We start from the raw sequence: 18,567 nt of genomic DNA on the forward strand, positions 1-18,567 counted from the left end.
AGGACATCTGCCCACTTGTTCACTGTCATTCTAGACAGAGAAGAACCCTGGTTGTGAGGATGAGGGCTGAGAGGTGCAGCAGGCAGGGAGTGTGAACAGGCCCCTCCAGCAAGTCTGAATCTATGTTGCTTCACACCTCATACCCTAACCACCTGCCAATAACCCCTGCTTATCACCCAACTCAAACGAAACAAAGTAAAATCCAATTTATTCCACTTTTGAATACATTCCCAAACCATATAGATGGCCACAAACACAAGCAAAAAAATTTGTTTAACAGTGAGTGCTTCAACATATTTGGAGTCATGTACATTCTGCTTTCCTATTAAATGGTAATGATAATAAAAGCTAAAATATTAACTGCTTACTCTGTGCCATGTATTGTTATAAGTTCTTGACACGTATTAACTCCTTTAATCCTTTTATGAGGGAAGTACTTTGATCATCATCCCCATTTTACTGACAGTCTCAGAGAGATTAAGTAACATGGGTATGTATGGTCAGGTAGATGCTGTATTTCAGTGGTTCTTGAACTTTTTGTCTCAAATCTCCTTTACACTTTTAAAAATGATTGAGGACCCAAAAGAACTTTGATGTGGGTTATTTCTATGGATAATTACCATATGAGAAGTTAAAACAAATTTTAGAGATATTTATTAATTCATTTAAAAGTAATGGCTCAAAAACTAAAAAGAAATTGTGAGAGGAATGGCATTCTTTCACATTTCTGGAATGTTTTTTAATATCTGGCTTAAAAGTGGACAGCTGAATTTTCACATATGCGTCTGTTAATTGTACCATCTAGTCTGTGGAAAACTTCACTTATACTCAGGAGAGAAGATATATGAAAGGCTAATAATGTCTTAATATTATTATGGAAATCATTTTGACCTCATAGATACCCTGAAAGGGACCAGGGGACTGTAAGACTCCTCAGGCCATATGTGCAGAAACACTGCTATTCTTAGTAACCCCTTACTTGAATTATACTTGTTTATAGTGATCACCATTACTCAAATAATTCTTCACGAGTGAAAAAGGCTCCCAGTCCTCAAACTCAGACGACTATTCTACAAGGCTTGGGTGAATGCTGCTTTCCAAGAGCATAGTGAACATGTGCATTCTTGGCAGAGTCACAGCAGAAGCAACTGCTGCCTTGGAAATGCCTCAACTTGGGGTATGTGTAACCACAGATGTCTGTAGAAGGATTCATGCAGGATGTGACCTATACACTCAAGGGGTCTCTGGACAAGACTGAATCTTCTCCATCTTCCAGATCTTTGCCAAAACAGCATTTCATCGGGAGACTAGATCATGCTCCCTATGGAAACCCTTAGGGCTCCCCTCCTTTATAACAGGCTGTAATTTTACCTTTCCATGTTTGGGTCTTACATATTAATGCCCATCTTTCTCACCATATGACATATGTCATGAAGCCAGGACCATGTCCAATACCATTTGCCAATGTAAACCCAAGGCCTGACACAGTACTCAACAAATATTAGCTGGAATAAATGAATACTTAATAGGCTTTCCTTTAAAGTATAAAACAGTCAATATGTGGTGAAACATGCCTATAACAGCAAGTCATTTCCTAACCTGTTTTGAATTATTTTTCATCACCACTCACGGGCTACCTTGGGGAAGAGAATGAATTATCACTGTCATTTTTCAACAAATGCTTTTGTATTTGACCTGAAAATGCAAATCTGAATATGAATTAGATATGATTCTTCTTCTTTTTAAATAAAGAATCCAATTTTCCTGTTGGGTGTGGTGGCCCATGCCTGTAATCCCAGTGACTCTGGAGGCTGAGGCAGGAGAATCCAAGTTTGAGAGGTTAGCTTTAGCAAGACTCCATCTCAAAATGCAAAATAAAAAGGGTTGGGGAATGTAGCTCAGTGGTAGAACACCCTTGGGTTCAATCCCCAGTACTAAAAGAGAGAGAGAGAGAGGGACGGGGGTGGGGGATAGTTGATTTTTCTAATAGATGGTTGGTTCTTTTCAAGTATCATTTAAGCTGACATACATAAGTATACATTCATATAGAAAACATATCATCAACAAAGTGGAAAAAAACAAAATTCCTGGAATTTTGCTTAGCTCTATCCCTTAGAAAGGACTGGGAAAAAAGGTTATGTAATGGGGGTTCATCTTAAATCGTGTTTGTGATAGACTGTCCTCCCCAAAGATGACTACAATTTCTCCTCTCCCTCATATTTTGTGTAATGTGGCTGGATACTCTTATCACTGACTGGGAAAGACTCAGGCATAGATAACAGAGAATGGTAGTATTTTTATCATCATTACACTCGGCAATACTACTACTACCCTTAGTATTTAGTGATTTCTCCTACCATTTTGTGGTTTAAAACAATTATTATCCCTTCTCTGTTCCATGCAGTGTTTTCTGGAGAGGCTTGACTAGGGCCTCCCTGCTTGCAAAATGGCTCACTCAGATGGCTGGTGCGTTGGTACTAGAGGTCGGCTAGGAGCTCAGTCAGACTGTCCAGATCCAAATATATCAGAACGCTGTTAATGGACATTTTAGGCCTAAATACATGGGAACACTTTGCTCAATTTGGTGGTGTTTCTTCTCCTTCAAGCAGTTATCTGGTATGTTTGGGGAGAATATGATCTTTATTTTCTCAAGCCTGTGTAACTCCTATCTTTAATGATAGTGATATATCAGAGTCAGACTGCCTGGGTCTGACTTCTGGCCCTGCGTCTGCATGATCTTGACCAAGGTATTTCTGCCTCAGTATCCTCAAAATAACTGCATCTATCTCAAGGGCTTTATAAGCATTAAAAAAGTTAATTTTGAAAAAGTGCTAAGAAGAGTGCCAAACACAAGGGGATTATTTGGTCAATGGGTTTTTAAATATTTGTAAAGATAAGGTTTGCTTCTCATTCCCAGAAAAAAACAGAAAGGCACCCTCTTTGGAAGGGAGAATCTTCATCTTTTTGATGTTAAAATAGTAAGAAAACTAATTAGTATAACCATTAAGGAGCAACTAGTTATTGGGAACAATTTATTACTCAGAAATAGTCCTGGGAAAATTGATGGAAACTGTATTCTGGAAATCACTGCATGACTTTTTTCTCTTTTTTTTTTTTTAACTTTTTTAGTTGTAGATGGATACAATACCTTTATTTTATTTATTTATGTGGTGCTGAGGATTGAACCCAGTGCCCCATGCATGCGAGGCAAGTGCTGGTACTACCACTGAGCCACAACCCCAGCCCACTGCATGACTTTTAACTATATAAAAAGATATGATGAAATGAGGGATGTATTTATAGGTTCTGCACTTATATATAAATACTAACCCATCTTGTCATACTAGCATTGTTGATTTAACAGGGGGCTAAATAATAAAGAGTAATAAGGACTACTCATTGTAATTGTTGTTATTCCTAAACTATTCCAGGAGTCTTCAGGAATAATATTTTAGGAATAGATTATGATTAAAACAAAAATACTTAATTCTTGTCAACAGAACACGTAAGAGTATTTACTGAGCACCTACTATATACTAAACAATGCACTGTACCAAAGATTAAAGGGGCAGGGGAAAGACAGAATAGTAGAGGAAGAGAAAGAATGAAGAGAATGAAGGCAAAAACATAAAGACAGATGTGCACATCATTTTCTAGGCTTTTTGAAAAGTAGCTCCCACTAAATAACAACTGTTTAGTCCATGGGAATATAAGAGGGGAAAACGTGAGAGAAACCTCTCAAAAAGGGTAAAAATAAGAAATTATAAATGCTTTGGGGGATGCAGAAAAATTCCAAGGTATTCAGACTAACCAACTACAGTGGAATTACATAATAGTTCAAAGGGTTATTAGTCTTTCCATTTGGTAAAGAAGCCCATCATTACTAGTAATTGGGCTGGTATAAAATAGGAAATCAGCTTTTAAAGGGTCCAGTTTAGTATAAATTACAAAACAAGAACCAGCTACCTCCTTTGACAGCACCATTACTATATTTGTGATAGACAAATCTATTTATTTGGATAAAAATATCTGGATTCATACAGGTAGACAGAGAGACAAAATATTTTAAATACCCAAGTGGACAACATTAAAGCAAAACAGATCCCAGGTTTTTCTTTGGGGGCTGGGGAGACTGGAGGAAGAGAGGAGTGTGTAAAGAAATAAAGGGAAAGATTTAGCCTCCTCTGGTTTGCATGATCTGTCACTCCTTCAGGAACCTCTCCATCTTAGGTCAAAATCTGGAATGGTCTCCCAATACATATCTCTGTGTTTTATCTCTACTTCCCATTTTTAAAACCCTACTATAAACACATGTTCTCCCTTTGTTCTTGCTTCTGAATTCCCTTCACTATGGGGCAGTATGAAATGTGCTACACAAATTTTACTTTATAGGGCCAAGGCAGTTTCTAGTTCTCTTAAAAAAAATTATGGCATAGTCTCTTAGAGTCCAAATGTATCCACTTATCAGTCTTCTGACATTTGCCTATTGGTTACATTTTTTCCATAGACAAATGAGCTTTGAATTCTAACTTCCTTTGGTACTCCATCACAAAAAACCATACATGGCTTACTAACAAATGACAAGAAATCTTTAGATGCTAACATTAAAAATAGAAAGTAATAAAAGTACTGTGAAAAAGTGCAAAATAAGATTTTCTGTATCTTTAAATTTTAAATTGTGATAAAATTGACTTATAACTATGTGCTACTGATTGCTAATTTCTAAATTTTAGAAACTAGAAATGATTATTAATTTTTTAATAATTAAGAATGGAAAATCTATTTAGATTATGATATAGATACCTGACAAAAATCCATAATTCATTAGAAAAAGAAATAATAAAAAATAACCTTAGTTAAAATGTGTTACACAATGTCTCCAAATAGTTACACTATATAATATTGTTTTAAAATGAATCATCCTACCAAAAAAAAAAAAAAAATTAAAGCAGCATTGGAAAGGACAGTAAGTAAGGGGAGTAGATGTCAGTGGCATTTTGCATGATCACATACCTACTGCTGTACTGATTCAGCTTAGAAAGTCTCAGTCCATTTCCTTTTCTTAAAATTAAAAAAGAGAAGCCATGATTTTTACTGGTCCTGTGTGTGTGTGTGTGTGTGTGTGTGTGTATTTTATTTTTTCTTTTGCAGTGTTAGTGATTGAATGCAGGGCCTTGTGCATGCTAATCAAGCTACTCCATCATTGTGCTATAGCCCTGGCTCTGAAGTTTTGTGTGTATGTGTGTGTGTGTGAGTGTTTTTTCCCCTCCTTTTTTTAAGTTTGAAATCTTGTATTTTACTTTTGCAAACATAGTACTTTTGTTTTTGCACAAACATAGTACTTGACTATTGCTGAAATATAAACAAAAACATATTTCTGGTTATTGTGATATTTATAAAATAGTATTTTTAAACATCTGTGATTGAAGTTCCAGAAAGTTACTAGCTTAAGTAGTTGACAGATTGTCTCCTGCGAAACAGTTTACACAACTCAGTTCCCATCCACTTAATCTTTTTCTTTTGGAAATATGAGCCATTCAGTTTCCTAAAACATACAAATAAAAATCCAACCCAGTCCTACCTTCTACACACCGCTGAAACATACTGATGGCTGCTTCCAGTCTTTGAGCAGTGTCTTCCAGAACACAGATCACACTGCCTCAGTTCAGACTCCCTTGGATTTAAACACAAACCCAAATAGCATACTCTCTGCCCTAAGAATAATTTAGACCAGAGCTTGCTATAGAAATAAAAAGATGCTGTGTGAAAGAAAGTAAGCTGGGAAAGTTAAGCTGCTGAACTAGCAAACAAAGTTAAATGGTTTATTTACTCAGGGGCTTGGCACTTTTTACACATTACCATGCATGGCAAATCTCTGTAACTGGCCTCTGGGATCCAATGTACCAGTCTTTTCAGCTGATGAGAATCATGAATCTGTTTTACATCACAGTATCTGTAGGGCCACAGTTTTATAAACAAATTTCAGGAATCACCAATCTCAACATAACCTACGTAGTAAATGTGATAGCATGGGGCAAGCAATAATTTTTTAAAACTTCACATAACCCACAAATTTTAACTTAATAGAAATACAATAGAGATTCATCAAATTCCAAAATACTAGGCTAAAAGGACACCCTTTAAAAATCTCAATGTAGAAATTACACATCACTGTGTGTTGACTTTTTAGTTTAAGGACCTCTTTGTACCTTTAAAATGGTAGGACCTTAAAGAATTCTTCTTTAATTGAGTTGAATTTATCCATATTTACCACATTTAGAAAATAGAAATTTTAGAAACCTTTATTGATTCACTTACAAGTAACAGTAATAAATTCATCAGTTGAAGTAGAAATAAAGTTTTATGGAAAAATTGAACTGATTTCCAAAACAAAAATGATCCTGAGATAAATGGCATTACTCTCATATTTCTGCAAATCTCTCTCTTTTTAAAAAATACCTTTATTTTATTTATTTATTTGTATATGGTGCTGAGGATCGAACCCAGGGCCTTGCACGTGCTAGGCGAGTGCTCTACCACTGAGCCACACTCCCATCCCCTGCAAATCTCTTTTAATGTGTGACCTCAGAGATCTGCTTCCGCAACTCATCTGTTGTAATATGCTGCCTTGATTGGAGTACCTGGAGAAAACCCTGCCTTACTCAGACATGCAGTTGGAAAAGGAAGGAATATTTTAGTATTTTTTTTCCAGATAACTGTAGATCTTCTATGATACTCTATCAAAACCACACAAGTGATGGCTTCTTCAAGGTTAGCTGAAATACAGAATTTGAAACCAAACTGGTGAACTTTTTGTACTCTTTTAGATTAAAATCCATTTATCTTGCACTTTGGGTCTTTTACCCATGTATGATTCTCGAACAAAGCCTTTACACATTAGAATCTCACAGTGGCAAATACAAACTTCCCCAATTCTCATTTTCAGAGTTCAAATTTCGACTAGCCATCAAGGCTGTCAGTTGTTTTCCTTAAAGTGACCAATGAATTTTATTCATTTTCAAGAAAATGCCTGCTAATAACCCAAGACTAAATCTATAGTTTGGCTGTTAATCTTTCAGGTAAAAATGGTGCTTCCTGAAAAAAACTTCTGGTTCAGCTCAAATGAATTACAGTTACTTTTCCTCAATTCAGTCATCACACTTTGGTACACAGTGAGAACATTTTCCATTTCCATCCCACAGAATATTAAGAAAATATATACACACAAGGGTAATATTTAATAAAATTAATTTTACTGCTTCATCAAAGGTATTCTTAAATGGGACTGGAATACTCTTTACTGAAAGCGCCTGCTGGAAAGATGCAATGACTATTGAGTACGGGTTGGGCCACTGCCTATATCATGCTAACAAGCCAGAGTTTACCCTCCACAGCTTGTCTACCAAATGTCATAAAGTGTAAATGTCATCACTGTGAAAAGGGCAAACAATACTTAATGAAATTAGTTTAGACTTGATGGACACATAAGACAGTCTTGAGGACCTGGAGAAGCCCATTTGGTGAAGAAAAAAAACAAAAAACAGTTCTATATGAAACAAAAATTATTTTTAAATTGCAAGCAGTAGGAAGTCATTGCCTTTAAAAGTGGTTAGTGGCAGCTGGGTACCATAGCCCATGCCTTTAATGCCAGTGACTCAGGAGGCTGAGGCAGGAGGATTGAAAGTTTGAGGCCAGCCTCAGTAACTTAGCAAGACTCTGTGTTAAAATAAAAAAGGGCTAGAGACGTAGCTCAATGGTAGAATGCACCTGGATTCAATCCCCAATACCAAAACAAACAAACAAACAAACAAAAAAACACCCCCCCAAAAAACTTGTTACCAGTAAAAATTTTAAGTGAGGGATCTTAAGGACTATGGTCTGACTTCACCAATTTTCAAAAAAAGAAACTAAGATTCAGAAGTGGAGGGTGAAGGGTAAAAGATCTGCCCTTATTTATTAGGCAAGTCAGACAGGAGCCCATTAGGAGCTCTCTCCCACCCCATCCTGCTGATTTAACAGCACCTCTGACACAGGCACAGTAGAGAGACCTTATTGATATAGGGAGACCCGTGTTTCTGATCCCAGTGGACAAATATTATTCAGTTTAAAGGACCACAGATAGGATGTATTTTTTACATTTTAAGTAAAAATGATAAAAATTTTTACTTCTGGTTTCAGCTCCAACAGGAAAAGAGCCTGGTAGTTGTTACTTCCGTCCTTAAAGAAAAATTTGAACTAAAATTATTGATCTTGGATCAATCAGTAAATTGAGGTTGTAGGGCAAACTTTACCAAACACATGGAGAAATAAACCCCAAGAACCACAGTTGAGATCTGCTTACCTGTAGTAGGAGCCACTGGAACTGACAGGAACACTTCAATGGCAAGTTTGAGGAACTGTTAGAGGTTGTGTATGAACTAGTGAGGTCATAGTCTTGGGAAGCCCCCTTCTGGTTATGAGTTTTACTTCCAGGAACCCCACCAGGTCCTCAAAGTGAAGAGCCAATAAAGACCCCCTCATGGCTCCTAGTGGGAGGGAAGCCCAAAGTCTAAGGCTGGGGGAACCCAAAACAAGGACCCTGTTGGAATAGGAACCTTCTAGTACATACAGTTCCAGCAAACATTACACACAGCCTAACTCCTAGGCACAGTAATAAAACACCTTACATTAAAGGCTTATTTACCTCAGTTCCTATTATCCTCTATCATATCTTGCTTCAATAAAAATTTACAAGGCATACTACAGATTAAAGTCATTCTAAAAATAGACAAAAGATAGAAAGAGAGCGTCAGAACCAGACTTAACATATGACACAGATATTGCAACTACCAGCCAGGGAATTTAAATTAACTATAATTATTAATATAATTCTTGGTTGTTTTTATTGCTCTTGGGCACAGAGAAGCTACTCCTTCACTTGGCTGCTTTCTGGAGGAGGCCACCAGTCAAGTTGCAGCCATGGAAGAAGGTGGGAGTCTCTGAAGTCTGACTGTTGGATAGCTCAGTCTGTAGGTAGACCGTGACAGGAAACTTTTGTGGCTTCTCCCTCCACTCATTATAAATGTGATACCAGAAGACCTTACTTTATGACCAAGCCACCTGATCCACTGTTTTTATACAGAATGTATCAAGAGTTTTTATGGCAAGTTTTTAGTTTTTAAATTCCAGGATTAAGATTTCTGGGGCCTCTTCCAATTTGATAAGCTGCTTCTAGTCAAAATGGTGCAATAAACAATTAAGATGGCCCTGAAGGAATTAGACACTCTTGCATCCACTCATTTCCCGGCTACTCAGGAGGCCAAGGAAGGAGGATGTTTTGAGCCCAGAAGTTCGGGGCCAGCTTGGCAGCATAGTGAGATTCCATCTCAAAAAAAGAAAAAGGAAAAAAAAAATAATAATAGAAAAGATGGCCTTGGAGAAAGACCACCAAGTGGTATATCTCTGCTATCCTTTTACCTGGGGAGTTTGAGTTCTCAGATTAGAAGCCAACAGCTTGGTGAACAGAGCTCTGGTGCTCAGTGGCATTAGGGCTCAAGCAGCTCACAGATTTGACTTGGGCCCTCTGAACTACCCAACCTTCTTTCCTTCTGGTTTCCAAGAGAGGAAACCCTCAGTGGAGGGCTCTAAAGAGCAGCAGCTACAGTGGCTCCTTCTAGCACCTATAATTTGCTGGCAAAATCTATTAGAGCCAAGGAATGCATGGGTGAAGCAGGAACATCAAATCTGCTTTGGGCAGAAACACCACTAGAGAGTCAAAAAGAATGATTTAGGTGGAGGCACTAGAACACAAAGGAAGACTGCAGCCTTAAAAACACAGATGGTCTGACACTTCTGGAAAGTATCCCAAGTTTACTCAGTCCCTGCCCCTTTGTGTGCTCAACCAGTCAATCCCCCCAGCAGTTACTGAGGACGTACTAGGTGCAAGTTCCTGTTGATGCTTATTGTTGCCCCTCATATTAAGTACATGCTCAGCAGGTCCCTCCCAGCCACCTGGCTGCATGACTCTACGCACAGATTCTACAGGGCTGAAAATAGGCAGCTGGGCTAGAATAAGAATCTATTGGTAGTAAGTCAGTCCTTGCAGTTTATCTATCCTCACTTTATTATACTCTATTTTGAAAAATGCTTATACAGCATTTAAAATGTGTCAGGCACTGTTTTAGGTACATTATAAATATCAATTTATTTAATCTTCATAACAAGCCTGTAGCGTAGATATTATCATCACCTTTATTTTGAGATAAGGACACTGAGGCACAGAGAGGTTAGATAATCCTGCCTAAGGTCACAGCTAAGTGTAGAATTAGAATTGGAACTCAGCAGCCTATCTCTAGTCTATGCCTCTGCTGAGCAAAATATTTAACAAAAGGGGCTTAGACATTTAGTAAGTAAGTATCAGGCATTTTTGAGGGCAGCCATACTACTTTAACCAAGATTCTTCAGTGCAAAAGTTAAAAGGATATAACGACAAAAAGATGCAAGCTACCAGTGGCTGCAACACCACATACACCACATCTTCATTCTTTGGCTACTTCTGTGTGCCTCAAAAGCTTTCTGCAAGGGAACATATGCCAGATAGCCCCATACCTCTCCAAGGCCAGGCTGAATGGTGCAGACCAACAGGGAGTCATCAGTGCTCATGGCCATTTAAATTTATCCTAATGACAAGTAAATAAAATTTAAAAATTAGTCCCCTTAGTGGCATTAGCTGTATAACAAGTGCTCAACAGTCACAGGGAGGCCAATGGGTACCATAATGGACAGCACCGACAGAACATTTCTATTATTACAGAAAGTTCTCCTGGCTGCACTGAGTTAGACCTGTGATTTCTTTTTAACCTTTAGTCTGAATATATTTAATCATAATAAGTTAATCTTCTTCCCCACTAGAAATACACAAAATTATATTTCATTTCTTAAAAGCAAATTTTTACTCTCAAGTTCAGTTTTAAGGGTTGGAGTGGATTGTTTACAAGCAAGTCAACTGAAATTTCTTACCCGTGTACCTAGGATGTTAATGTCTTTCTACAATCATGAGTGAAAGTTCAAAATCAGTGAGGCAAAAGGCATTCATTAGAAAGTACAGCAGGCAGCAAAATCAATTTTGTTTATAGACTTAACTTCATGTGTTGGATGTTAACCTTGGGGACGTGTAACTTGACTGGTCACAAGGAAGCTGGACAAGAGAAGGAATCGAAGTCTACACAATCTAACAGTCCATCAGAAAACAACTCAGATGCATATGCTACTACATAAAGTAGATATTTCCAAATGCTTAAAAAAAATGCCATACATAAACAAGTCAGACTAATGGAAGCTGTGTATCTCAGGGACAATAGTGCCTAATTTCCCACTGATAGTTTTTTCCTACAACAATTTCTAGTATCTTTAGCCTCCATTACGAGGGGACATAAATAAATAATACTGCCATTCCATTTCATGTGGGTTCACTTGAATAGAAAAGCCACAATTAAAACATGAATAACTTAACAATAAATCACAAATTCTAGAACACTCCCATAACTAAGGAATCTAAAATCCAAATTCTCCATTTTCCCAATCTGAAAACTACAGAATTCTAGAAAGACGATCCCTTTGGCTGTAGGAACTGGCTTGTTCTAACACAGATCTTTATTTTGAAAATTCTTCTCCCTGTCCTTTCCTCCATTTCTTTTCCCATCCTTACTATCTACCCTGTTATTTTTATTAACACAACTGAACTCAGAACTTTAAAAATTTTTTTGGATGAATGAGGCATTATTTAGCAAGCAGGGCTTATAGGAACGATTAATGTCTAGTTATTTAATGTTATAAAAACACCTTGAGCTTCTCAAGAGATGCAAATTGTTTTAAAAGATGCAATAATATAGTAATAATTATATTACATACTTGTGACTTCTTGTAAGAAATCCAAACACGGTCGACTACTTCCCGAAATACTTATTGAAACAGCCAGTGGGGTCTGACCTTCATAGTTCCTTGTGTTTGTGTCCGCTCCATAGTTATATAACATCCGTGCACACAGCACATCATCCCGAAGGGCAGACAAGTGTAAAGGAGTCTGTCCATCTTCTAAACGCCCCAAGTTTGTGTCTGCCCCTCTCTGAAGGAACATTCGGCAATAAGAGTGATTACTTTTGATCACAGCATATCGCAACAGGAATCCATTCTGAATGTCGATGTTGGCATTGTGGTCCAGGAGGATTTTTACACAGCTTGACCTCTCACGGATGATGGCGAGCTGAAGCGGTGTTGTACCTTTATCACTGAGTGGGTCGACCTCAGCCTTGAACTCCAGAAGGAGTCGGACAAATGAGTCCCTACCATAGTGAGCGGCCACATGGAGGGGAGTCCAACCATCATTGCTTTTTGCATTAATAATGTCACTCCTGTATTCCGATTCTAACATCAAGCGTGCAATCCGGGCCCGGCCATGCATGGCTGCGTAATGAAGAGCAGTGAAGCCTCCAATTAAGTCTTTAACCGTGGGATCAGCTAGAGTTAAAACCAAAATGAAAATGTTAGCAGAGTCTAAGACAAAACAATGTACTCTCCCATGGCACAGCACTCCAATTCTAGCCAATTCTCGTACAAAATGTGAAGGGATCAAACATTACAAAGAACATCAAGTACTTTCTCCCCTCAGTTTAACTGAAATCTACTTTCCACGAAAAACAAATTTTAGTAGAAAGTTATCAAGCCTGAGCTAGTGGAAGGAAAAACACATACAAAATGTTTACGCTGATAGATATCAAAAACAGAGTTCAGACCATCATATCCCCTCTTTGCTAATTTAACCAACTCCTTTGGCTACCTTACACCCCTATCTCTGCAGTCTCCATTTTCTCGTTTGTTCTGAATGTTTCATTTTCTCTTGCACTTCTTCTTGGTCCTAAAGAGAAGCATGTGCAGCAACATCTGCTGCTCTGAATTATGGATAATACTCTGGTCTGGCAGACTGTGTTGTTTTAGGGCATATTTGATAAAAAAAATATAATATAAAAACAGTTTTTCTGTGGCCTGTAAAAATTCTAAAGCATGCAAGATGTTAAAGTGATCTTGATAGATCATGTTTCCATAAAATAAAATATGTCTCTGAATTCTTAGTTTTACATGGTCTTAGGAATTCATAAGAATTAAGTACATAGTACGTGAAAAATGGGGAGAAACTCAAGCACTATATAAATGCTATGTGCTAAAACTGTTTTAAAAACCTCTCCTTAATTGACTGATTTCTGGGGGGAAAAGGTACCAGAATTCATCTGCTATGTGACCTTTGAGTCACTTCTGTCACTTGCCCCAGTGTTTTCATTAAGGCAAAGGTCAGTTCTCTGTAGCTTGAATCCCTCTGGTATTCCTGCACAGTGGGCAGAGCAGGTTCAAGATCTGCTTCCTCTAACTCATACAGGCTACTTCCTGGAAGCCAGGAGTTCATTGTAGGATATAAACTGGCCAAACGTAATTACTAGGATTAAATGGGTTTCTTATAAAAGTCATCTTGAATTTTCAGTTTGTTGATAAAAATAATAAAAAAAAACAATAGTGATTTTCACACACACATACACAAAATGCCTCTAAAGTTATGTGATTAAACATTCATAAGTTGTTTAGTAAAATGTAAGATTTAGTTCTAGAATATATTACAATGGATGGATTCTGTTAGAAAAATCTTAAGGCAGAAAATTATATGTTAAAATATGAATAATACTATGGAGAGTGACATTTTCCATTAAGAAGGATTTGCTAACAAAATCTATGAAAAATAATGCTTTTTAGGTAAACCATATCATTTGAATTTCTAAAAACACTTAATCTAAAGTGACAGTATACAATGGTAATGTCATTTTAATCAGTTTAGAGAAAATAAGTGTATCATATCTATGTTGGTTTTACCTAAAAGAAAAACATACAGCATCTATTTACTCTCCCTTCAAACAGGCAGGCAAGAACATTTTAGCAAAGCATTTTGCTGCCATCTACTGGTTACAGTGTGAACATAAACTATTAAGTTTTATTTTGACAGATGATGCTGAGCAAATCTGTTTCACATAACTTTGCTCATCTTAAATAAACTTAAAAAGCAAAGACAGGTATGATATCCAAAAGATTCTCTCCTATTCAAATGTTGCAAGCAATCTTGCCAAAATGTCCTTTTCAATCTATACCTGGCCAGGCAACTGTTTCCTGACCTCTTCAACTGTGAGTAAAATCAAGAATACCTTCTTTCACTTCTCCCACCTTTCATCCACCAGGGGAGCCTTCAAAGGTGTCAGCCAATACCTTATTTGCATCCTATACTCATTCTAAATTAAAACTGTGTTACATGAAATTGCACTTGCATCTTTGATTTCCACTTCAGGTTTGTTTTTTTTGTACTGGGGATTGAACCCCCTGGGGTGCTTTACTACTAAGCTACATCCCCCAATCCTTTTTGATTATTTATTTTGAGACAGGGTCTCCCTAAGTTGCCGAGGATCATGCTCAATTGCAGAAACTGGCCTTGAACTTGTGATCCTCCTACCTCAGCCTCCTGAGTTGCTAGGACTGCAGACATACCCCCAAGCCTGCTGAGGTCTTTTTTAGGCACTATTCACATGTTGGTGCTATGCTGGGCTAAGAAAAAAAAAACCAGATAAACACATGCAACAAAGATCTGCTTAGTCTCATTAATAAAAAAACAAAAACAAAACAAAACAACAACAAAAAAAAGCAATCAAATGAATTAATGGACTACACCCTAGGAATGCGTCACCGAAAGAAGCAATGGAGGTAACAATGAATAAAATTTGTACAGTTACTGTTCTCAAGACATTAACAACCAAATCAGAGATCATGAGGCAAATGAAGATGCAAACAAAATTTAATTTCTGGATTAGTATTTGCCAATGCAATAAGATAAGAAAAAGATATCCCATTTAATGGCAATAGAAACTACAGAACACCTAAACATATTCACTAGAAAATATGTAAGGCTCATGCAAAGTACACTACACTATTTCATCTACATTTGCTCAAACATCCCTTGATAAAAAAGAAGCCTTCCCTGAACACTTATATAAACTAGCAATCCCACCAAACCTATTCATCTGTTCCTTTAGCAAACATTTTTTTTTCTTCTCCAGAAAGGACCTACTTTAAACAAGCTACAGCATAATCTCAATAAGCCCATTTAAATCTATTGAAAATTTTTAATATATATAAATAAAAACAAGGAAACATTCCTATGATGAATACAGTTTCTTCCTAAGAACTTTGAAGTAAAATTCACTCACTTTAAGTATAGAGATTGATGAGCTATGACAATTATATACAGTCACATAAACAGAAACACAGTTAAAATATAGAACATTTCCATCACCTCAGAAAGTTCTTTCATGTCTCAGTCAACTCCCTGCCCAAACTCTGGCAAACCATTGATGAGGAAAAAATGAAGTTTTGCCTTTCCTGAAATTTCACATAAAAGGAATCATATGTAAACTTTTGTTTGATTTATTTCACCTGGCATAATATCTTGAAATTTATCAACATTGTTGAAGCAACAGTCCATTCCTTGTATTGCTGAATAGTATTTCTATAATATGGATATGCATTTTTTATCCATTTGTAAGCAGGTGGACATGAGTTATTATCAATGTGAAGCTATTTGAATGATGCTACTGTGTACATTCATGGTAAGTATGTACGTGCATATGTTTTCATTTCTAGGCGAGAACTGCTGGGTCATATGTTCAACGCACATTAATATTATAAGAAATCACCAACTGTTAGTTTCTAAATGGCTATACAGTTTTGCACTTGCAACAGCAATATGTGAGAGCCCCAGTTCCATATCCTGGTATCATCAGTTTTACGTAGAGTTTTAAATCATGGCTTATTTTGCTTTAAATTTACATTTCCATGATAACTAGTGACACTGGGCCTCCTTATACACTTCCTTTTGTGACTTCTTTTTTCACATCATTTAGCCATCTTTATTGGGATGCCTTATTATTGTGTTATAAAAAATCTTTATATATTCTACACATATGATCTTTGTGAGATGTTTTGTAAATATTTTCTTCCAGTTTACCTTTTCTTTCTGGATGTTTTGTAAATATTTTCTTCCAGTCTACCTTTTCATTCTTTGTACTATGATTTGAAGAGTAAACATTTAAAATTTTTATTTAGTCCAATATTTGTGTGTCCTGTTTAAGAAAGCTTTGCCCAATACAATGTCACAAAATATTCTGTTTTCCGTGGAGTGAATCTAAACAAACTTTCTTATGCATGGATGTGGCATGGTGGGTCCCAGCATTGAGTGTATCCACAGGGCACTAATAATTTTTTTAAAAACTAAATGGATTGAAGAGGAATTGATGGAGTAGAGGAAGGGGAGTGAGGGCAGAGAGGGAGCAAGTGCTAGGGACTGAATTGGAGTGGGTCATGTTTCATGCTTTTGTGATGTCGTGGTATGTATCCTGGTATTGTACGTAACTAAAATGAATACATTTTAAGAAAAGATATTCTCTTTTCCTGTAGAAATTCTGAACTTCTAAATTTCTTATGTTTAGGTCAATGATCTACTACTTGTTAACTTTTTTTTTTTTTTTTGGTACTGGGGATTGAACTCAGGATCACTTGACCACTAAGCCACATTCCCAGCCCTATTTTCTATTTTATTTAGAGACAGGGTCTCACTGGTTGCTTAGTGCCTCCCAGTTGCTGAGGCTGGCTTTGAACTCTTGATCCTCCTGTCTCAGCCTCCAGAGCCTTTGGGATTACAGGAGTGCGCCACCATGCCTGACTAAGACTATACCTCTTCACAATGATTTCCCCTGGCACTGTCAACGAAAATCAATATACCATAAAAATGTAGGTCTATTTCTGAACTCCATTTTATTCTATGATCTAAAAGTCTTTCCATACACAAATACCAGACTGTTTTAACTACTGTAACTTTACAGTAAGTTTTGATAGCAGGTAAGTACTTCAATCTTCTTTCAAATAATTTGGCTAATATATTTTAGAATCAACTTACCAATTTCTTCAAATAAGCCTGCTGAAATTTTGATTGGAAGGAACTCCAATGAATGTAAAAGTGGCAATATCCTCAAAATGATATAAACAACATGTTTTTCCCAAACCATGCAAATGGAATAGTTCTCCATTTATGTAAGTCTTCTTTAATTTCCCTCAGGAATATTTCAGTGCATGGGTTATATATTTTAAAATTTATCCTACAAATTTAAATTTTTCTTGCTATATATACTCATTCTTTAAATGTTAATTGCTCAGAGAGAAAAGTTAAACTGAATTTTATATTGGCCTATAGCTAAATTCATTTCTTAGTTCTAGTACATTTTTGTAGATTTCTCACAATTTTCTGCATGCAAATTATGTTCTCTGTAAATAGACTATTAAACTTTTTCCTTTTAAATTTATTGTTCTTTTATTCCAATGGCTAGAACCCACAATAGAATATTGAATAAAAATGGTAACAGCATATACCCTTGCCTTGTTTCTGATCTTAGAGTGAAAATATTCAATAGTTCATCCCTGAGGAGAACACAAACTGTAAGTTTTCACAGACATAATTATGTTAAGTTGCCTTCTTTTGTCTGCTTAAGTCTTTATCAGGAATGAGAATTTTAATACTATCACACACATTTTCTGCATCTATTAACATGTTCATTTATAAAAATCTTTTATTCTCTTAATATAGTAAATTAGTCACCCTATTGACTTCCACACATTAAACAAACCTTGAATTCCTGACATAAGTACTACTTATTAAATGTATCGAGAAATTTGCCACTATTTTGTCAGTGATTTTAAAAAGTGTTTGTTTAATCCCCAATACTATCAAAAAAGAGATAGAGACAGAGACAGAAAAGGAGGAGGGGGGGAGAGGGAGGGGAAGGAAGAGGGGAAGGGGGAGGAAGGGGGAGGGGAAGGAAAGAAAATCTTTAAAAAAAAAAAAAAAAGTAGACGCCAATAAAAATCATGGCACCTCTTTTTAAATTTTGAAACCAGGACCTTACAATGCTGGACAAGTGCTCTACCACTGAGCTACATCCCCAGCTCAAGGATTTTTCTATCTGTACTCATTAAGGATACAGTTTTCTTTTCTTTATTGTCTTTGACAATGCAAGTCTACACATGAAGTTAGGAAGTGTTTTCTCTTCTGCTTTCTCAAAAGGTCTATATATGATTATTTGTTCCTTTAATAGTAAAACAACACAACAGAGACAGTAGCTGGGCCTAATGTTTTCTTTGAGAAAGTTTTAACTATGAACTAAATTTCTTAAATTGATGTACAGCTATTAAATCATTTTATTTTTTATTTGGGTCAGTTTTAACGATTTAGGTTCTTCAAAGAACTTGTCCATTTCTTCTAAATGGCAAAAAGATGCTGATCATATTCCTTACCTTTTTGATACCTATAGGATCTGTAGTAACATCTCTTTCTCCATTCTTGAAATCAGTTATGTTTTTTCCTCTTGCTTTCTTTGATCTAGCTAAAGAGTTACCAATTTTATTGATCTTTTCAAAGAACCAATTTTTGTTTTTTAGTTCCCATCAATTTCC

At 36.5% G+C, this 18,567-nt stretch overlaps 1 protein-coding gene across 2 annotated transcripts in view; it reads right to left on the reverse strand.

Annotated features, from left to right (window-relative positions):
* The window catches only part of Asb7 (ankyrin repeat and SOCS box containing 7), a 40,480-nt gene that overhangs the window by 3,979 nt on the left and 17,934 nt on the right, over positions 1-18,567 (reverse strand). For both annotated transcript variants that reach the window (XM_046436004.2, XM_046435988.2), the window contains one exon: positions 11,890-12,495. In XM_046436004.2, the coding sequence (XP_046291960.1) occupies positions 11,890-12,495 (606 nt within the window). The remainder of the gene's footprint in view (positions 1-11,889; positions 12,496-18,567) is intronic.

Source organism: Marmota monax, unplaced genomic scaffold (genome assembly GCF_021218885.2).
Source record: "Marmota monax isolate L192 unplaced genomic scaffold, Marmota_monax_Labrador192_F-V1.1 WCK01_AAM20220418_F8-fsc00005, whole genome shotgun sequence".
Taxonomy (NCBI): Eukaryota; Metazoa; Chordata; class Mammalia; order Rodentia; family Sciuridae; genus Marmota; species Marmota monax.